Raw genomic sequence first — 22,946 nt, 5'->3', positions numbered from 1 at the left:
GCTCAAGCACAAGATTTTCCTCTGTGTAAGAGCATGCGAACGTGTTGACATGTGTAGGGATGGGGGCAGGAGTGTGGCTCTACCCCTTGTTGTCCGCTTCACATCCAGCAAGTGCAATTCAACTGAGGCTGATGGAATAAAGAGACAAAGGGGTTGTCTATATGCAGCAAAAGCCCCGAGGTGGCTGTGTGGTGGCACCGCGTCGATTATATGTCGCAGCAGCCACCTCACAGCCATCGCGGGGCTTTCCTGCAAAGCTGCAGAGCAAAAAAGTCAGGGACTTATCCCGCCTTTTTTTTCTCCGGAGCAAGGCAAGTATGGCACATCCACCATCTATCCTCGCTCAGGAGTTGCAGTGGAGGTGTGACTGGGCAGACGCGTCGGGCTTAGCCACCACCATCTCAACACAGCAAAAGCACGGGGGATTGTTTTTTGTGGCAGCAACCCACCGCCATACAAGCAACCGCAATGTCACAGGATCTTGAAAAAAAATGTGTTTCTTTATTTCAAGTAGTAGTCCTCCATGCTTTGGCCCTGAATAATATATATGGGCCTAGTCATACTAAGGAATCATTAAGGTTTTTTTTATTATTTAGGGCAAGGGTGGGTGATATTTGGGGGTTGGGTGCCACATTGCTACCCTAGAACCCACAAGGGGCTCCACCCCACCCCACTGAAATTGCCAGCATTTTATGGCCTATGTCCCATTCAGAGAATGTCAAATGCTGAAGTGTTATAAATATTACTTTAGCATGGCGGCAGGAAGGGGTGAAGCCCCCCCCATGGGGTTTGCAGAGGGGGAATTGGCCCCCAGGACCCCAGAATTTGCCCACTCATGCTCTACCACACACATTCATTTTACTAAGTTAATCAAGCCCTTTCTAAAGCTCATAGAACAACTTCTCCATAGCTCAACAGCCCCATCTTTGAATTACTTTCTTTGGAAACAGTAAGAGATACAGAGCATTACCCTGGAGGGTGGAGGGGAGTAGGTTTAGCAAGCACATTCCCCACACACCAAGCCAGTAAAGAGATTAAGCAATCAGGAGACAATTAAAGCCAATTAAAACAATTTTGCAGCTGTGAAAGGAGACCTTTTTGTTGCAGGGATTTTGTCCTTATGGCATACGTAATGAGAAGCTTGTGACTAAGAAAAGAATTAAGTAAAAAAAAATTAAAAAATAAGGGTGAAGCACTAAAAATAGGATATGTTTTCCAATTTTTAGTTTGTGTCACATACTAGATTATTTTATTATTATTATTATTATTATTATTATTATTAAAATTGTGGATATGCATTTTAATCCTGCTTTCTCATTCTCTCCCTCTCCCAAATGTGATGCAAGATTCTGTTCACATGAAGCCAAAGCAACCAAATCTGCTTGAACACGTCTTTGAAAACCAAATTCCAGTAGTACATATTAGCCTCCATTCAGAAGAGGGTTAGCTATGCTTAAGCCCACCCAAATCAATGGGTTTATGTGCATCCAACAGTGTGGGACTGCAGCCATTTTGTACATGGATTTGGGCTGCAATGCTGTTGGGTATATGCAAATCCTTCATTCCCACTGATTACACGGGTGCTTAAACATCCTGAACTGAGTGTATGACTCCAGTGGTAACATTTAAATAAAAGATCTGCTTAGCGGAGTAGGATAATGCTTCTATAAAAACATTTACTTAGCTAACGACTTACTTTCATGTGGAACTGGATTTATAGACATAGTCATGCTTTCATTTCATTCACACCAGTTTCATTTCAGCTGCAATTATCACATGCAAATCTCAATTGTAAAACTTGATGCTGACAATTGGAGCTTAACAGCTCAGTCTTCCAAATGCCCCGTGAGTGCAAACTGCATTCCCTTTCAACCGCCCTCTGTCACGATAATCTGTATATATCATTCCCTCTAATGATGGCATTGGGCAGTCAAGGGCCTGACAGTTTCGTAGTGACATGAGGCAGGTCAAAAATAAAACCATGGTTTCTGCAGGTTCATGGGATTCTCTGGGCCCGCAGAAGAAGGAGAGTAGTTTGTATGTCAAAAGAAAGAATAATAATAAAAACAAAAACAGCCCAACAACCAATGCTCAGGACCAACTGCCATACTTGCGCAATGCATGTAGGTTTCAGGGGGGTGGAGGGAGAAAAGGAAAACGGACAGGTTTTGAACAGGACATATTGGGCAGGAATTTTAAACAGTGAAATCAGAAGGACATGGGAGCTACCTATATGGCGGCAGGTTGCCGCTGCCTTAAGCAAAACTCCATGCTTTCTCTGCAGCGGGGTGGGAGTGGCTAATGCTGACACAGAGTGGGGGGCAGGGTTTCCGGCAGTCATTGGCACACTGGGCCTTCTGTTTGCCTGGGTGGACGATGACCAATCAGGGGTTGCTATCTGCCCAGGAATGCCTCCACCACGACTCCGGAGCAAGGATAGATGGCAGATGCGCAGTACTTGCCTTGTTCTGGGGGTGGGGTGGGAATCTGAAGTAAGACCCTAACTTTTTAAAGTTGCAGCTTCATGGGAAAGCCCTGTGATGGCTGTGAGGTGGCTGCTGCATCATATCATAGACACAGCGCCACCTCGCAGCCACCGTGGGGCTATCAGACCCTCTAGGCAGCCCCATGGAGAGAACAATCCCACGGTCCCTGGGCGAGCATCTCAGGAACTTTAGGATGGCTCGGGAAACCCTCCAAGGTCAGAGACAGTGTTCCGAGCTCAGAAGGGGAGTTGGGGGAAAAAACACTGGCGGAACATCCCATATACACTGACAAGACACTCCACTGGCGGACCTATTTCGCCAATGAAAATAAGCCAACAGAATAGCTGAAATGCGGTGGAGTTGTGGCAGGATGTAGGTGGCACAGGGGAGGAGTACATTTACACCATATTCTATACCCCAGTCATGATCCAGTTGACCTGATGCAAAGAATTTTCTTCCCATTGATTTCAATGGGAGGGAACAAATGTTAAAACAGCAGCTCCCGCATTAAATACTGCCATGACAGCATTGCCACGACAGTGGATAGTAGCTCAGCTCCTAATCACTGCACTACACTACTGGAATATAAATCCCATGTAGGAGAGATCATAACTCAGATTACCTCACAACTGCTTAGCCCTACAGTATTTTCTTTCATTGATTTAAGCTTGGAATAGATAGAAACAAAATTGCCAAACCAAGGATTTATTTTCGGACACTTGATCTTGTAGTGTAGCAGTTTAAGGCCCTATCTGCTTTACAAACCTGTACAAGTTTTATATCAGTTAAACTATAATGGCATCCCGCAAATAATTCTGGGAAATATAGTGTGATGCCGAGAATTTTCTCTGTGTTGGAGATCCCTAAGATACTCCTCACAATACAACCAGCACTCTCAGAGCCTCGTCCCCTGTCCTCCAATTCAGGAATAATAATACTGCTCCTATAGGGATGTTGTGACAATTATACTCAGAAACTCTTTGAACCCCAGAAATACGCAATATAAAAAGTAGTAGTAGTAGCAGCATTATTAACTGCCCTCCATGTGCAATCATTACAAGAATTATTTCCCTGTGTAGATAGCAATCACAGGTATATCATTTCATCCGATTATCTTTGCTGAGCAAATTACTGACAAGGCCTAAATACTCTCTTGGAATTTTTTTTCTTTTTAAATCAACAGCAAAATTGACTTAGCAATTTTTCTCTCTAACTTCTTCCATTTCCTTAATTGAATTTCCCCCTCTCCTTTATTGCCATGTCATTACACTTTCAAAGGAGCTATATTAATAAGATGTAACATGTGTTTCTTGTGTAAGGAACAAACAAAATAAAAGCATTGGGGGGGAGCGCAGCACATGGGTGGTGGTATTAAACTAAATAATAAGCTCTTCATAATTCACTGGAGGAAATGAGCAATAAGGCAGATGAATAAAGGACACACAACCCAATAGGTCAAAATAATGCTATTCTCCTGAACGGAATGAGAATGTGGATGGATTTGATCCAAAATGCTTTTGGTTTTGTACAGTATTGATTTAATTAGGGCTATGATAGTGCATAATAACAATATGTAAGTCCAGCAGTGCCCATTATGTGTGGTATTAAACCCCAGAATAATTGCCCCGTTCAAGTGCTGGGGACCAATGAATACGCTAGAGATCACAATATGCAACACATGAACATCATTTCATCCCTTTCATTTCCTTTTGACTGTAGGCAGGGGTCATCTAATTCAAGCTATCCACCTTCTTTGCTCTATCTTGCATCAGGATCTTTAGCTTATCGAAATACAAAACACTAGAGCAGCTTTCCCCAACCTGGTGCCTTTCAGATGCGTTGAACTACAACATGACGGGAGGTGTAGTCCATCACATCTGGAAGGCACTGTCTGCATTTGCCAGGAGATTTATGGCTGTCCTTATCAAGTGTGGAGGCCGAGCAGCTGGATTCCTTAGTTGGCTGGGATGCCTGCAGAGTCGGATAACAAGGCCTAGTCTTGGGGCCCGTCTTGATGGCGACGGCACCGCGCCGCTAGACCTCAACCTCCCACATTGGCGCTCCTTCCTGTTTTGTGAATGGGAAGGAGCGCAAGTGCAGGTTTTGCGGGAAGGAGCCGCTTCCGCGGCCCTGCACCCGAGCAGCAGCAGCAGCGCCCCAAAGGAGCCAACCAAGTGGGCAGCCTCTGCTTTCCAGCTGGATGTCAAGCCCAAAGTAGCCGGACCGAGGCGACAGCGGTGTGTGCCTTCTGCCCATCGCCAGCATCCGCGCTGACGGCCTTTTCCTTACAACCCCACCTTTCTTTTCCCCCTCTTCCGGCGCACGGGGACTACAACCTCCTTTCTCGTGCGCGCCTCTAAGTCCTGCTGCACAGGACAGCTTCCATTAGCAATAAAAACAAAATGGGACGCAGTGCGCTGCCAAATAATGGTTTGCTGAACACCTCGGGGAGGTCTTCAATGTGCTGTCCAAGGGCACCAATGTGCCTGTGGACATCTGTGTTGGTGTCCTCCAGATTCGAGACCCCTCATTGTTAGAAATATGGCAGGTTCTTGTCCCTGACCTTAGGTATGAAAGATGAGCGTAGAAAACACTGCAGAGGACACCACGTATCAGTATACTGAGGTGCGACTCGAACAGGGTCGGACCCCGATCGGAGCTTGCACACCACTTTTATTCACATAGGGTCAGCTGACAATGAAAAAGGGGAGTGGGATGAAGGGGGGTGGGATACACAAAGAAAAAGGGGAGTGGGATACATTTACACAACCTGTGTACGAGAGGAGTGGGATACATTTCTAAACAGGATACCTTTACCTAGTCCCATCCCCCTTCCCTGCCATTCCACATCTCTCTGGAATGTGTGAGTCAGCTACTTCCTCTTGCAGGGTCTACAGAAAGCACAAAGGGCAGCTTAGAGTTCAATTAACCCCTTCATTTCTTACACTCATGATTTTTACTCTATTTTTAAATATATATATATATATATATATATATATATATATAATTTTTTTTCGGGGGGCGGGCTGACATGCTGCAAAGTGAAGGGCTGGCCTCTAGCACGAAATTTATTTGGGTACTAAAGAGTGGCTTTAGAGCTCAGGCTCCATCTCTGACTTGTACTTTGGTATTTGGGCAATTTATTTTTCTTCTAGTGTCATCAGTTTGCCCGCCAGGAAATGAATATCTTGTGACCAGCCATGACCACCATGGCAGCCATAGAAGGCCAATGACACTCTCAGAATTCCAAATGTGGCCACCAACCCAAAAAGGGTTGTGTTAGCAAGCAGCATTTGAAAAACGATTTAAAGAAAGAAGTACAGCAAGAAACCTGAGGTGCAGAAGAACAAATGTTGCTATTTGTAGTCAGAACGGGCTCCTGAATAATAGTAATAAAGGAGGAAAAAACAAATACTGGTGGTGGGGATGGGTGGGAAATCTTTCCATAAATAGTATTATAACTCTATTTGCAATTCCATGCTTCTTCTCATTAAACAAGAGTGTTATTTTGTTTAGGAGTGCAAAGACTGAGTCATGAAAGTTGTCTTTTTCTTGAGATGTACTAATTAATGACCTACCAGGAAGAAAGGCAGGGAGGCGGAGGCGGCAGAGTGATCGATGTTTGCATCCTGTAGCAGTCAACTTCAATTATACCCTGAAATTTGGAAGGAGCAATGTTAGAAGGTAATTTATTCAGTGCTATACATTTCATTTATTCTAGATTGGATAGATTGCTTCTTCTAAGTCATATTTCCCTTTCCCCTGAAATCAGGTTGCTTTTCTTAAAGCTGGCAAGACAAGTGCCAGTTAATTAGTAATAACAGCTAAGAATAGTTTCCTAAATGGCATCAAAGGGTTGCCTTGCCTGTCTTTCCAGCCTTGCACCTGGTCAGAGTGTTTTTCTCATGTCAGTGTTGACAATAAAGGGCTAGATGGGACTGATGGCCTGACTCAGTATAAGGCAGCTTCCTATGTACCTTATTGTGTCATATTGATTTTTAATATATATTACTTCCTATATTCATTCCCATATTTATAACTACTTTGTTTAAATGCTAATACAACTATGGTGTGTTTAATTAGGCCAGGACGATATTGCTTATTAGCATGCCTTGTAATCGTTTATAATGTTTTCTATGACATCAGTTCAACACACACCATGCCATGCTTCGAAGAACTTCTATCAAGGCCAGCCCTATCATTTGGCAGAGTGAAGCAGCCACTTCAGGCAAAGGGGAGGGGGCAGAGCATGGCAAGAAGTTGGAGAATAGAGTTCTGCTTGCCATAAGCCTGCTGTCCTCAGGTGCAGTGGGGCGTGTTCTCCTGTCCCTAGCGGTGAAGTAAATTTCAACTACCACTCGAGTTGGCTTCTGTATGTGGAATTCGAGACGGCTTGTCGTCTATCTCAGGAAGTAAAATATCTTGGGCTGAACCCGAGTACAAGAAGCTATTTACATGGCGCTGGGCTAGCGCCGCCTTCCTCCTCAACCCCGCGCTTTTCCTCTCCTGGGGCGTCGTCGGGTAATCCTGATGCCGAGGAGGGAGCATGGGGTTTCTGGGTGGCCATCCGAGTCCCAGAGTTGCCCTTGCCATCTTCCTGGTGGAAGGTGACCAATCACTGGTCGCCTTCCACCAGGCTCCACCCCTGGGTTGGCTGTGGAGCGACATTTCACAGTGGAAGTGCCAGGTTGACGTCACTCCCTTTGAAAAAGTCGAAGTAAATCCCCAGCTTTTTCAAATTGGATGCCCCGCATGTAGACAGGCGGGGCATGCTTTGGAACTTTATGCACTTCATCTCTGACATTTTTCTTACATGAAGATATCCCTCAGCATAAGAAAAACATGTACACCATTGGATATGAATGAAGAGAGAGCTTTGTTTACTTGCAATTTTTCTCCAAGTGATATATGAACTACAAGATGGAGAACAGAAAATGTAAGATGAATATACAAAAGAAAACTAGGCAGAAAAGTGTATGAGGTTATTAAAAACAAAACGCTTGTGATGGCTCAAGTATGACCCTCTGGTTAACATCACTGGGTACAATCTAGGTCAATTTAACATTACATTTTTTAAAGTAGGCAAATCTAAAATGCTTTTAGATTTTTCACCTTCGGATGCAAGAAAAGTTGTCTTACATTCAGTTGCACAGGGGCCATTAAAACTACATAAATGAATGAGCTGTGTTGGAAACGTATTGGGGTAATACTGGAGTAAATTATTGACTTCTGACTGTGCACACCTTTTATCTGTTGGTTTAGCTTAAATTTCAAGCATATCCATCTCACAAATTGGATAATTTTTCATTTTTATTCCTTGAATCTTGCAGTTTTATGCCCAAACTATTGGAAGAAATCATGACTTCGGTGAAAAACAGAATCTTGAGCACTATTCCAAATGAAATGCAACTCGGACATTTTACTTTCATTTGCTTGGCTTTATTCATATGTTCATGAAATTATTTTGACCAACTTGGTATTTTCAACTATGCTTGTAGAAACATAATTAAATAGATGGCACATATTAGCAAAGGTTCAAAAGCCAAACCCAAGTACATAATGAAACAAACTCACCGCTTTCAATCTTTCTTTGGATAATCTATCATAAGGCAGGCAAATCCAAACTGATTAAAAATACTTGTATTTCATATTCATTTCTGAATATCTCTGAATATTTATTCATATCTGAAACATGGTATGATGAAAAACATATCCCAGGGCAGCAGTGGAATCTTTGATATTGTACAGCTGGAGCTAAACAAGCTTTTGAATTTAGCATCTGTTATTAACAAACAGTTTGTGTCACGCAGTAAATCTTATCCCTGATTTCAGCATTTTTAAACTAGTCTTTTGCAGGCTAATTTCCATCATTAATAATCATGGATCACTGCTTTCTCTAGAGCGCAACTTTGCAAGCTGAAACCCATCATTTAATGGGTGCAATTTCAAATTTGGCTTGCCGACCACAAATTCATTGGTTGCAACTAGTATGGCTCCATTCAGAAGACACCTTAAACCATGGTTTTAACCATGGTGGTTAAGCCAGAAAGCCGGGCTGTGTTCAGGAGACACCTTAAACCACAGCTTTAACCATGGTGAATAAAGCAAAAAGCCTTATTCACCATGGTTAAAGCCATGGTTTAAGGTGTCTTCTGAACACGGCTTGGCTTTCTAGCTTAACCACCATGGTTAAAGCCATGGTTTGAGGTGTCTTCTGAACTGGCCCTTTGAGAAAGGTTCAGGGCAGGAATGGGGAGCGTGCTGTTGGACTGTAACTCCCATCAGCCCTAGCCAGCATAGCCAATGGTGAGGGATGATGATGGAAGTTGCAATCCAACAACATCTGGAGAGCCACACCTTCCTCATCCCTCATTTAGGGGGCAAACTTGTCATTCTGAATTGGCTTATGGGTAGCAGTGGCTTGGGACAGCTACTGGGGATGCTCTGACCTTGCTGGACATTGCAGCATGTACTGATATACTGTGATGCAGTTATTTATTTATTGCATTTCTATATTATGCAATAGCCAAAGCTCTCTGGGCAGTTCACAAAAATTAAAACCATGAAGACAATTCAAAGTATAAAACAAACAACAGTATAAAAACACAGTATAAAAGTACAATATAAAAGCACAACCAGGATAAAACCGAGCAGCAATGCAGAGTTTAATGCAGCTTTAAAATACAGATTTAAAACAGCAAAGTTAAAAATTAAGTTGATAAACTGTTAAAATACAGAGAAAACTAAAAGGTCTTCACCTGGCATCAAAAAGAGTATAATGTAGGTGCCAGGCGAACCTCTCTAGGGAGCTTATTCCACAGCTGGGGTGCCACACAAGAGAAGGCCCTCCTCCTGGTAGCCACCTGCCTCACTTCCTTTGGCAGGGGCTCACGGAGAAAGACCCCTGAGGATGATCTTAGGGTATGGGCAGGTACATATGGTAAGAGATGTTCCTTCAGATAACCTGGCCCCAAGCCGTTTAGGCAATTTTACACGCTGGTTAAGGCAGTTTTAGACTCTGGGCAGAGAGCGATCCCATGTCTGGGAGAGATAGGATATTTTGGTTTCCTGGCTCGGAGTTCTCTGCCTCCTTGCAGCCAGTGTGGAAATAATTGTGCTGACTTCTGCTATGAGCTCACAAACATTTTCCCAGGGGTGGGGACTTGCACATGCATCCTCAGCTTCCTTCCTCCTTGTCCCCGAAGCCTCTGCTAGACAGGTGAAATTGCCCGTCTAGCTAAAATGTAGAACAGGAGATGCAATGCACCTCCCGCCCTGTATTGTATACTCATAAACCTCTGAGTTCGGAGGCATACCATTACCCAGGCTGCATTCCCTAGGACTGCACCTTAATGGTTTTATGGGAGGGGCCCTTAGACAGCCATGTTGTGAAGCACATAACTACTGTTTCACTTCACTCCCATCCATCATTCTGTGCTTTACAACTGCCTCTACATTCCCGATACAATAAAAAAGCCAAGAGTTTGCCAACAATAATAATAAAAAAGAAAAGAAATACCCTGAGCGTGTGCAGTTTCACATTTTAAACTCACTTGATTATAGCATCATCATGACTGCGGGAATAAAATGGAGTTTGCTTCTGTTGTCCCCATCAGCTGTCACTCCTTGGCCATTTGGTGGGTGGGGCTGGACTGTAGGGCCTTATCCTTTGGGCCCAAGGTCCAGCCCTAGCTGCACTGCTGCTGATATACCCCACTATATGTTGTCTGCATAGGCCCATTAAAATGTCTATAATATAGCTGGTCATAGAGGTGCTCTTGAAGAATAAACACATCTCGACTGAAAACACTGGTGGGTATGTGTCTGTGTGTATAAGAAAGAAAGAATAAGATTAAAGTCTCGAAGGTTATGCTGTAACTCAGCCCTGCATTCCGATTGTTGTTCTGTCAACAGTCGCAGCTACTGGGCTTCTGCTCTCGAACCTTGGCAAAGAGCCCTAAAGAGGGTTTCAGATGAGTGGTGGTCCCACAGATTTCATATGAGGTCATTACAGTTCAGAGCATGCATCCATTTGTTTATTCCAGTGTGCTGACCAAGGAGAGCTTTCAACACCTATTTTAAACTGTTTTGCACCCTATAAGGTCTAGCTGTGGAAAAATGACATTGCCAAAGAAAGTTACTGTGTTTAAAAGCTTCAGAAAAGAATGACTTTCAGACTGGAATACAAAATTTATGAATGTTAACACAGCTTAGAAAGCAGAAGAGAACCATCTATATTGCATTGTGCTCCAGGCAATGAAGCGTTTGATGCTGATTGGCTGACCTGGCGAATGGCTTGGAATGCTCAGTTGCTAAAGGAACGAAATAGTCTGTAGTTCAGTTTCTGTGAGGGAAGGAATAGTTGCTAGTTTAGTTGGATTTGAAACCTCACCCAGGATGGCTGAGCATTGAAAATCCCAGCACTTAGGGCAGGGGTGGTAAGTTGTAGCTCTCCCAATGTTGTTGGACTATAGCTCCCCTCATCCCTCGCTACTGGCTGTGCTTGATAGGTCTAATGACAGTTTCAGTCCAACAACATCTGGAGGGCCAAAAGTTCCCTACCCTTGACTTAGGGAGACTAAGGGACAAGGTGGCTAGAGACAAGGAGATTGGCGCTGAGTCAGCAATACAGTGAGAAAGAGGAATCTAAAGGATAGGTGGAAAATAAGGTTTGTGGGAAAGAGCAGAGGAGACTGTTGGGATGTCTATACATTTTATAAGCACTGTGGTGGTTGCATGGTGGCTCTGCACACTGGAAAAATTGGGGACTTACCCCGACTTTTCCCACCAGAGTGAGGTCACTACGGCTCTTCCACTGTCTGTCCTCTCCCCAGTCTCGCACTCCTGGGTGGAAGGTGACCTCTGATTGGTCACTGGAAGCTGGGAGATGGTCCTGGAAAGCCCACATTGACTCCTCCAGTAGGGATTAATCACACACACACCCCACAGCAGCGACACCGCAGGGTTTGGTGGCAGAGCGGTGCCAACATGGTGCTGTGAAGGCAGGGTCTAAGTTATTTGATGTGGTGTGGGAAGAAGAGAAGAATGCTATGTAAGATAGTCATGAAATAAGGTGGTTAAAGGCACAACCCTAAGTATGTTTAGACATTAAAAAACAGTCCTACAACTCCCAGCATTCCTCAGCCACCATGTATCCTAAAGGAAGTGGTACCAATTGGGCAGTTGCCTCAAAACTGGGACCTAAAGATAACAATGGGTGGTGGAAAGAGAAAGTAAGTTGAATAAAGGTCAGAAACTGGAAAGTAAGACTGGGGCTGTGAACTATTTGCAAGAGTTAAGTGAATGGACAAGAAAAGAGATCCAAGGAGGCATAATATTTTTAGGCCTAAAGCAAGATTGGGCAACTTGTAACACTCCAGATGTTTTGGTCTACGACTCCTATCATCCCTCACCATTGACTATGCTGGCTAGGGATGTTGGGAATCGTTGGCCAAAATATCTGCTGAGCCACAAGCTGCCCATCCCTGGCCTATAGTGACGCTGGATTTCTGTCAGTTATGTCTTCTACTGCAGCACTGTGTAGGGTGACCATATGAAAATGAGGACAGGGCTCCTGTATCTTTAACAGTTGCATAGAAAAGGGAATTTCAGCAGGTGTCATTTGTATATAAAGAGAACCTGGTGAAATTCCCTCTTCATTCTCTCTTTCTAGTTAAAGCTGCAGGAGCTATACTAGAGTGACCAGATTTAAAAGAGAGCAGGGCACCTGCAGCTTTGTGTGAGGAAGAGGAAATTTCACCAGGTTCTCCATATATACAAATGACACCTGCTGGAATTCCCTTTTCAATACAACTGTTAAAGATACGGGAGCCCTGTCCTTTTCATATGGTCACCCTAGCACTGTGGCAAACCTCAGAGGGAAATAAGAATTAAGAAGCCTTATGAGGTGGTAGAGAAGCTGTATTTCACATACTGATTTGAACTAAATAAGCAATTATTTGATTGCAGGCTTTGAGTTTCAAATTCAATATATGCGTGAATATATAATATTATGTGTGGGAACAGGTGGGGCAGTTATGGCCTCCAATTAGAGCAGTGGTTCTCAAACTTCCGAATGCCGCGACCCTTTAATACAGTTCCTCATGTTGTGGTGACCCCCAACCATAAAATTATTTTCATTCTTCTCTACACGATCCATTGTCATGGAATGGTTTGCTAATGAAAATAATACATAATAGCTTTAATAATACAAAAGATGATACATGACATAGTTCAGTCAATACAGTTTCCTAAGACCATCGGAAATATGTGTTTTCCGATGGTCTTAGGTGACCCCTGTGAAAGGGTCATTCGATCCCCAAAGGGGTCCCAACCCACAGGTTGAGAACCGCTGAATTAGAGGATATGAAAAGGAGGGGAGTTCCTTCCCAGAGGTGATCTGAAGACATACTGGCACAGGAATTTCTGAAAGGAACTGGGAGCAGCCATTGCCCGATTATTGTGGATGCATGGGGCTTTAAGGATAAATGAGGCCTTCAATGAAATGTTATAGTGTGGGGTGCACCTATTCATTGTTCTAGTACTCAGCCATGCCTTCATAACACTCCATTCCATTTCCATGCCTGCCCCCCTACAAGTCAGCTAGCATTGTTCCCACTGAACATACATCCTCAGTGTTTTGGGTGAGTGGGTGGGAATTCCCCAAAAAAGTCTCCCTGGCTAAAGATTGTATTTCCGCACACCTTGGAGTTCCTCAGTTCTGCTGATACTTTTCTCTTGTGGATGGTGCAGTTTTGGCTACATAAGGACCCACACTCACTCAGCTTCTGATACAGAAAGATGAGGTAATTCCAACTGCTGTGGTAAGCAATCCTCTGCACACCTGCTGGAGAGTAAACTGTACTGAACACATGGGGAATTAATTTCTAGGTAAATATGCACAGAAGCGATTTGCTAATGGGCTTCTTGCTGCAAATGGTTACCCCTTCCTAAACCTTTGGGATTAGAGCAAGCTGTAACCTCAGTAAGATCAATAATAACAAATGATTGGAAGAAAGTAAAACAAGGATCCATGGAAAAAAGGGGATCCTCATGATTTCATGATTTGTAGAGGACACCCAAAAAACCATCATCCAGTCGCAGAGCGCATCTGCCTCCAGAGTGAGCTCCATCACACCTACGTGTTTGCCCTGAAATTATCTGCCTTCATTTCCATAGCATATGAAAGCCTGAGCACTTACACCTTTGCACTTTTATGTTTCATTCATCTTTACACCTCTCCTGTGCACCAGCATATCGATGTTGTTCCGTTGAGATGCACTCTCAGATCTCCTTTGTACCTCCCTCAGTTCATTGGTTGGTGGTAGCCCTCCCTAGTAATCAACATGGGGCACTCCTGGTCTTGCACTTCTTTTTCCTAGGAAGTAGCTTAGGGTAACCATATGAAAAGGACAGGGCTCCTGTATCTTTAACAGTTGCATAGAAAAGGGAATTTCAGCAGGTGTCATTTGTATATATGGAGAACCTGGTGAAATTCCCTCTTCATCACAGCAGTTAAAGCTGCAGGAGCTATAATAGAGTGACCAGATTTAAAAGAGAGCAGGGCACCTGCAGCTTTAACTGGTGTGATGAAGAGGACATTTCACCAGGTTCTCCGTATATACAAATGACACCTGCTGAAATTCCCTTTTCACTACAACTGTTAAAGATACAGGAGCCCTGTCCTCCTTTTCATATGGTCACCCTAGTAGCTTCTTTTGTTACTGATCTCACTTCAAGAAAACTGTCTCTCTCCTATGTACTTTTGTGGCTATTCCGTTGCCTAACCCGTTCCCCTCACCCTGCCTGGAGGCTTTGGAGCATGAACTGGAGAGGGTTGTGTTGTTGTTGTTTATTCGTTCAGTCCCTTCCGACTCTTCGTGACTTCATGGACCAGCCCACGCCAGAGCTTTCTGTCGGCTGTCGCCACCCCTAGCTCCCCCAAGGTCAAGTCTGTCACCTCCAGAATATCATCCATCCATCTTGCCCTTGGTCGGCCCCTCTTCCTTTTGCCTTCCACTTTCCCTAGCATCAGCCTCTTCTCCAGGGTATCCTGTCTTCTCATTTGTGGCCAAAGTACTTCAGTTTTTCATTTACATCCAATTCATACTAAAATCCCATGCATGCTTATCTTTGAGTAAACCCCATTGAACAGAGACAGAGTTACTAAAATGGGGTTTACTCAAAGGTAAGCATGCATGGGATTTTGGTATGAAATGGATGCAAATGCAGTTAAAATCAATGGGATTTACTCTTGAGTAAGGGAATCAGCAGATCTCTATTTTATAAACTTGGAAATGCACAGCTTAGCATGATCAAAGGATCAATCCTTCGCACTTGCCGACTACCTGGAAAAGTGTTTGGAGGGGAATTTAAAAAAACCTAAAAAATCAAGGGATAGACTGACCTCATTCAAACTTAGCATGCTGAAAACTCTACTTAAGAGCTATCACAATTTTGATCTCTTTTATCTTTAAAAATGAGGGAGCTGTGGCCAAGGAGGGTGCATTTTCCACATTTCTTTTAAGGTGAAAATGTACCCCTAGTCATGCCTACTCAGGAGTAAAAACATAGAGTTAAATGGGACCTGTCTCCCTCCCCCTTCACAGTTGAGTGGAGAATCACACCACCCTCCTCTTTTGTTAGCAAGACCGCCCTTAGACACACATGCCCCCAACAAAGAACGGGATGGTCGATAGAACACAACCACAGAAATACATGGGAGGGAGGAGAGCATTTATTTCGCATGGAGGGAAAATAAACCAAACTTTCTGCACTCCAAAAAGAAATGAAACATGGAGGATAATAGCCGAAACGAGTGCAGGACATGGACAATGTCATGTGGGTATCGGGCTGCAAAACTGCATACCAAGCATGGGGAGTGTGTGATAAACCGCTGGTGTGATGGAGCCCAGTGAACCAGAAAAATCATGGATCCACCACTCATGAACACCACCACAGAGCAAAAACATGGATCCGAGGCAGGGATCCTCATAATTTTTTATGGAGCAAATCCCCCCAAACACTAGCATGTTCACAGAGCACATCTACTTCCACAGACTGAATCAGAAAAATCACGGTCTGTTGTAAAAATCATGAGGATCCCTGCCTTAGATCCACGTTTTTGTGCTGTGTGATGGATCTGTGATTTTTCTGGTTGTCCATGGAAGCAGATGTACTGTGATTGGATGGTTTTGAGGGTGTCCTGTTTAAAAATCATATGAAATCAAGAGGATCCTTTTTATTTCATGGATCCTTGTTTTACCCAGGCCCCAAATGATTTAACAGTAACAAGTGACCTACTTGAGAAAATGGCCTCAACTTCAGTAGGATTTGATGTTGGTTGGCAACTACTGTGTTTGAGAAGGGGATGGTGGACTGGTGAAGAAAAATCATTACAGATATTGTTTAGAAGTAACAGGAGCGATTTAATGGTGCTTCACATTTTCTAAACGCTGCAGGCGCATCTCCAGAATTACTGCTGTGCCTGTGAAACCCTCTGGCTCTGTCCCAATGCTTACGGGAAATCATGCAGCACTTTCCGTCTTTGGCAAGCAGTGGAAGGGTTCCTCTTTTCAATCCTGCAGCGCCGCGCCCGTCGCCAAGCAAGCTACTTCCGCAATTTCCTCTTCCATTTGCTCCTTCGCTTTGCTCAATGCTTCGGTGTTCTTGCGTCCCCGCTCATCCCTGGCCTCTTTGCTAAGCATTTCCTCCCTTTAACCATGATTTGGAAAAAAAAAATCTCTCTCACATACATGTAATATCCCTACCTCTTAAGAAGCGGTGCTGAACTCTATCTAGTTTGATTTAAGCACACACAAAAAGAGAAAAAATCCTCTGGGAATAGCGTATCTATATTTATTCCTAGTGTGTAACTTGGTATTTATATAAATTCAATTAGCGTGTATGAAATGACTCACGCATTTGGAGGGGGGAGACGTGAGGATCTTTTGCAGACTCGTGTGCGAGAGAATCTGCGTGGGGAGGGGGGAGAGCTCCTAACACTCAACTCCCTTTCATGCACAGGAACGAGGCCGCATACCGGAGCTTTCCCTATAATTCGCTTTACAATTCGCTTTACAAGTACGAAGATTTATTTTACATTCCATTCCTCTCTTTTAGCAGAAATGCTGGATGTGGGGATTCCCTGTTTCGCTGGTGGTTTCAGCCCACACGGGGAAGGCGGCAGCCACTCATGTGTCCAGTGCACACCTACTCAGAAGTAAATCCCGTTGGGTTCAATGGAATTTACTCCCTGTAAACTAACATAGGATTGCAGCCTGATTTATGGGCAGCCCTGCATTGCACTGCTCACCACAACTACTGCGGGGAGTTGCAAATGTGGCTGGGGCCAGAATCTACACCCAAGCAGGATATAGCACTTTGAAAGCGGTTTGAAAATGGTATTTGGAATGCGTCCAGTGGGCTCCAACCATTGTCAATGCTGTTATAAACCATTATAAAGCAGTAGCGTAGATCCTGGATGTTGGTGAAGTGTGGTCCCAGACGCGTCCCAAGCCGCACGTGTTGCCATATTAAACTTCTCTACATATTGGCTGAGGAAAACTTCGATGTAACATGAGTTTTCCCTCAAAGAAATAGTGGTGGTGGTGGTGGTGGTAACGCGCCGATTTACAGCGCCTCTCCCTTGCGAGGAAAGGCCGAATTCGGAGCAGTAAGTCGCGCGCGCCTTGCCCGTCCAGGCTCGGTCTAAGGTGTGGCAAACCGTCGCCCTCGTCACGAGCTTCGGCCGCCACCCCTCCCCTCAGCTCCCCTCCGCTCCGTCCGGGCGGCAGACAGCGTCCCTGGGCCCACCCCTCTCGTGCTTCTTTCCCGACATTCCAAAGGCGGCTCTTGCCCCTTCACAGCCGGTTTGCTAACGGTTTATTCTGGATTTACTAACCAGGAATAAAAGACCGCCCTGCTTCGATTGTCGCCTCAGATTCAGAATTCTCATTCCACGTCAAAGTATTTCTCTGAAAATAGTAGCGGGAAGAGGCGTGTGTTGTGCAGCGGACGGGGGACGACGACGACGACCCCCCCCCTCCGCTACACAACACACGTCTCGAGTAACGCTTGTTTGAGGTGTTTTTACATTCCCAATCCTACCCGTCAGTAAACATCCAGTTCAACGCGCCTTACTCCCGAGTAAATGTCTCTCATAGGACTACAGCTTTAAAAGTAAGAACGAGTAGCCAAGCAAAATAAGAGAATTTCTTGACAGTTAACAGTTAATACGGCCGCTGCTCTTCTTATTTCCTGTGAATGTAACATCCAGACTGGCTCGCCCGTGCCAAGCACCAGGAACACAATGTGAACTTTTCTCCCCTCACGCGGATACTCCTCCCACTCACCCCCCCCTTCCTCGAGGCGGGAAGGAGAGCAAACAAGCCTCGCGCCACTCTTGGGAACCGTTATAAGAAAGCCCCCCCTCCCCCCTCCAGTTCTACTGGTCAACCGGGAAAGAGGGGGGGGTCGCGCGCGACTCCCGACGGTGGTGACGTCATATTCTCACACACACACTGCTCTTCGCCCCCTCCCCCTCCGGTCCCTTTCCGTCAGTCCGCTGTCGGCGCTTCTCGCCCGCGAGCTTCCTCAGCGCAGCTCAGTCGCTTCGCTCGTTCCCGCCCCTCTCTCTCGCCGCCCGCCCAGCCGCCCCACGCCCTCTCTGTGCCTGCCCGGGAAATTCCCGTTGGCGCCACCTCTCCCCCTTTTCGCTCTGCCCCGCCTCTTGCCCCATGTTCGGTCCGGACAAACTGTTGGGGCAGCTGTCCAAGCTGGATAGATACGGGAATATGGCGTCCATGGGGGATTTGAACCCGGTCAGCTCCAACATCCCGGCTACGAGGGTGGAAATAACCGTGTCCTGCAGGTGAGGAAAGGGGGCAGGAGGTGCGGGGAGGGCGGCGGTTTTGGTGTGTCCCGCTACTGATTATGTGTCTTGGTGGACGGGAAAGCAGGAGCGGGGTGGAGTGTTGCGTGACAGAGAAATCCCCGCGTTTCCAGGTTTGTGCGGGTGGACGAACGTGTGGACGAGAAAGCGTGATTTAGTCTGGTGTTGCTGCCCCCTTGGGGGGTGGGGTGGGAGGTGAAATGGCTTCCTGCTGTGGTGCCCCCTGGATGTGGAATTCCACGACCACGGGAAGGAGCGAGGCGCGTGCAATTCCTCTAGCCGAAGGGGAGCGGGGTAGCAATTTTGCCACCTCCAAGAACGTGGTCCACTATGGGTACGCCCAAATTATAGCGTGACCCACCGATGGGGATACCAGTACGATTTTATTTACCCCTGGAAGTTCATGGAGTGTGAAATCCCTCCTCTATGCAATATGGGGGAATGGGGGAGTGCGTATGACGCACATATCAGGGCAGTTCACATCAGTAACTTGTGTCTTGTATTGTATGCCGCCCCCCGTGCTTTAATGGACCACCATTAAAAAAATAGATCACTTAAAAAGAAGCTAGAGAAACGGGTGGGGTAAGCATGGAGTGACTGTGGAAATGAGAATTAAAACAAATATTAAAAACAACAACAAAACACCACCCTTCCTTACATCCCCTGATATTGGAGGTGTAGCAAGCTTTGACAGCAGTTTCTACTTGTGGTAGGTTTCTTTTCTCAGCACTATGCTGCCTGAGAAGTTGTAAAATGCTTATCCTCTGTTTCTTGTGTTGTGGTTTCGGAGAACATGAACATTCTCTGTCCTAACCTGTTCCCGTTCACTGGGTGTAGTAAGCTGCAACTTCTTGTTCCACCTGTGGTTGTATTTGCATGTTGTTCCAGTAGGTATCACACTTGTAATAGGCTAGAAAAACCCCTTGCATTATACATCAGAAATTATTTTCCTGTGGTGTTGCTTCCTGTATGTAACTTGGTAGGAAACTGCTTTGCTTTATTCCCCATCATTTCTTTTATCAGTATTGCTTCTTGTGTATGAGAGAAGATCAGAGTCAGTGCCTCTCTATACCACAGTATTTCCTTGATGTGAATGAGAGACAAAAATTCCATTGGTAACCGCCTGGGTTTGGATGGGATGAGAATCCCCATCTCTCTGTGGTAGATTAAGATGGAAATCACGTTCCTTTGATGAGTGAGATGAATAGGATCGGGTCTGAAATGTATTTTTTGGCTCTGGTGGACCCCCCCCTCAAAACGTGTAAAGTATTGCAGGAGTAGGGTTAAAAATAAAAAAAATAAAATTTCTTTTCTCCTAGGATATGAGTGAAATGACAGGAAGGCTAAGGAGTGCCATTCTTTTACTTGTGTTGGAATAAGGAAGGTTATAAAACTCCAGAAACTGAGGCCTTAGACCTAAGGTTTATCCCGGGATTGTCCCGGGGTCATCCCTGTTCATGTAAATGACACACGGGATATCCCGGGAGCAGGCAGGGATGATCTCGGGATAAACCTTAGGTCTATCTAAGGCCACAGTGTTAGCTTTTCTCCATACACTAGGCATGAGGAAATAGTGCATTTGCTTGATTTCTGAGCTATTTGTTTTAGTAATGAGTCAGCCAAGAATTTGTAAATTGGGGTCCGAAACATTGAATACTCATGTTTCCTTGTTCCTTTTTACAGAGAGAAGGAAATGACAGGGAAATGTTGACTGTATTACTCCAATATAAACATGGGAAGAGAAGTGTGTGTTGCTCTAATTTACTTTGCTTATGGAGACAAAGCTATCTCAAACAGATGTATCCTGAAGAAATGGCCTTGAAATTTTGTTAGGGAGCAGGTCATTCAACATGATTTCTTCAATCCTACCCATGAACCCCAAAATTAAAACAAAACTATGGAGAGATACAAATGAAATTGGTAATGCATATTATGATGTCAGCATTCATAATGTTTTGTTTGTTTTTACTATTGCCTCTTTATTTTAATAGAAATTTTACAGAGTCTCAGATTTTGGTTTAGTTTACATCTTCACTACATATTCAGATGTGTTTATCCTCAAGAAAATCAGACGAAAATAGCATATTACTATCTTATTTTAGAGTGTTTTCTAAACCTTATAGTGTTTATTTTTGTAATGCTGTATTATAAAGTAGACATCTGAAACAACAACTCTGTATTTGTTAGGAACATCATTGGTTAGGTAGCTTTTTCATGTAACCAAACAAATGTAGGTGCCAGATGCTGGCAAATTTAGGGACCAGTGTCAGATGTTGACAAAACATGGCTAATCCAGTTTTTGCTACGTCTTGGAAGCCAGGTTTTACTTGTCATGGAGAGTAAAATCCCTGGTGACAGATAACAATCTGTCTCTTGTACTGTAGTAGTACATTTTAGAGTTGTTTGCTCACTCCAGATGTATATTTTCCTCCTAATGATTTGGAAACCTTTGTCCCGTTCTTAGAGATAGCTACAAATGGACAATGAATATTGGACAGAGCATAATGATGCTAATGCAAGGCTGGAAATATTATTGGTACCTGGATTCTTAGGCACTTAGAAATTTGACACTGAGGCCTAGAAATTTGCAGCATTTATTAAGCTCTTTGCAGAGGTGGTACCTACACATTTGATGCAATTTTCTAAGCAACAAAAAACAACTGGTGTGGAAGTCTAGGAATTTGAATTAATGTTCTAACCTGAATAACTTTACTGTTCTTGTTACTAAAATGCTGTTTTTTTTCCTAAAAAGTTTGTGATTGGACATACCAACCGCTAAGACATTGACCCAGTTCACACATAACAGTGGCAAATCATGGGTTAATCAGCATGATCAGAGATTATTTCCTGGCATTTGAACATAACGCTATGACCCTGTTTGGATGTAATGGCAGCATCCAGCAGCAAATTGTGTGTCAATTAACCCACACATTGTGGGGAAGTGCACTGTGTGTGAGCCGCTTCCTGTTTCCATTAACAACTTTTGAATGATGCATGTCCGAACAGGGCCACGGGGTTGTTTGTGGGTTAACCCAAGAACATGGTATGCTTAATCCATGAACATTTGAGGATTTTTAATGGAAACAGTAAGCGGCTTCTGTGCAGCTCAGGCATGGTGTGTCCCCCCACAATTTGTGGGTTAATCTATGATTTACTGGTGGAGGCAACTGTTGTTTCTGAACAGGGCTTACGGGTTATTCATTGGCTAAGCACCCCACAGTTAACCAACAATTAGTTCTTATGTTAACTGTGGGTTGTTTAACTCATAAATAACCCATAGTATCTGGGTTCGCACATCATGAAAAAACTTCCGATTGGGTTGATCCAAAGGTGGTTATGTAAAGTGGCAGCGACATGCACCAGGCACATGACTCAACAAATCATGGGTTAATTAACTGTTCGAATGGCCCAATGTAGAATGTTGCAAACAGAAATGCTGGTGTAACTGAGGGTGCTAGAAAATGGTTTGGAGATGTGACAAATAGTCCTGGATGGATACAACTTGTTTTCACCCTTGGGGGATCTTATTGTGTCTCTGTTTCTTTTCCTGGTGGTGTTTTCTGCCAAAACAGAATCTGATGTTCTTTTTAAAAAAATACACTGTTGCCATTTGTAAACATTTGGTTCTGCATAAACCTTTATTTCTTTATTATAATACGTTTGTAACCAACTCACTTGCTCACAGAGATATCAACACTTGTTATGGCACTTACCAACTTCAGAGTTGAAACAAGATGTTCACAAAATTTAATATCTGGACTATCAGAAAAGTCCCTAAACAGGATTCTTCTATGGCCATAGCTAGACCTAAGGTTTATCCCTGGATCATCCAGGGGTCAAACCTGTTCATCTAGGTGACACACAGGCGATCCAGTGCTCAGGCAGGGGCGAACCCTGGATGATCCCAGGATAAACCTTAGGTCTAGCTGTGGCCCATGTGTCTCTCTTAAAATGGGAGATGTGAAAAACAACAACTGCATAGTTAAGGCTCCTCTGCATTGGCTAGAAAGCTGAACTTTAGGGCATATGTTCTAAGACGTTTTGATTGTTAGGGAGGAAAACTTTGAAACAAGATGTTTGTATCTAATGATCAAAACTCAAGACATGAATTTTACTTCATAACACAGTACAACATTCTATCAAAGTGCAAGACAAGTACAAAGATGGGATGGAACGTTGGACAGTGGGAGTTCCCTTGGTCCTTCACATATTTGAATCGGATTTGAGTGGGAAGGGAGAAGACGAATAAATTTCCACTGGTAGCCAGGAATTTATGTTCAGAGAAGAGCCATGCTGGATCAGACCAAAGAACTATTATTATTATTATTATTTATTTATTTATTTATATAGCACCATCAATGTACATGGTGCTGTACAGAGTAAAACAGTAAATAGCAAGACTCTGCCGCATAGGCTTACAATCTAATAAAATCATAGTAAAACAATAAGGAGGGGAAGAGAATGCAAACAGGCACAGGGTAGGGTAAGCAGGCACAGGGTAGGGTAAAACTAACAGTATAAAGTCTGCACAACATCAAGTTTTAAAAGCTTTAGGAAAAAGAAAAGTT

The 22,946-nt window shown here is 44.1% G+C and overlaps 1 protein-coding gene across 3 annotated transcripts in view; it reads left to right on the top strand.

The window, feature by feature from the left end:
* The first annotated feature begins 18,191 nt into the window (after window positions 1–18,191).
* The window catches only part of CPNE8 (copine 8), a 66,692-nt gene continuing 61,937 nt past the window's right edge, over window positions 18,192–22,946 (top strand). For all 3 annotated transcript variants that reach the window (XM_063134137.1, XM_063134136.1, XM_063134138.1), the window contains exon 1: window positions 18,192–18,357. In XM_063134137.1, the coding sequence (XP_062990207.1) occupies window positions 18,224–18,357 (134 nt within the window). In that variant the 5' untranslated portion in view covers window positions 18,192–18,223. The remainder of the gene's footprint in view (window positions 18,358–22,946) is intronic.

Source organism: Elgaria multicarinata, chromosome 9 (genome assembly GCF_023053635.1).
Source record: "Elgaria multicarinata webbii isolate HBS135686 ecotype San Diego chromosome 9, rElgMul1.1.pri, whole genome shotgun sequence".
Classification (NCBI taxonomy): Eukaryota; Metazoa; Chordata; class Lepidosauria; order Squamata; family Anguidae; genus Elgaria; species Elgaria multicarinata.
Note: the sequence above shows the minus strand (reverse complement) of the source record. Positions and strands in the feature narration are given on the sequence as shown.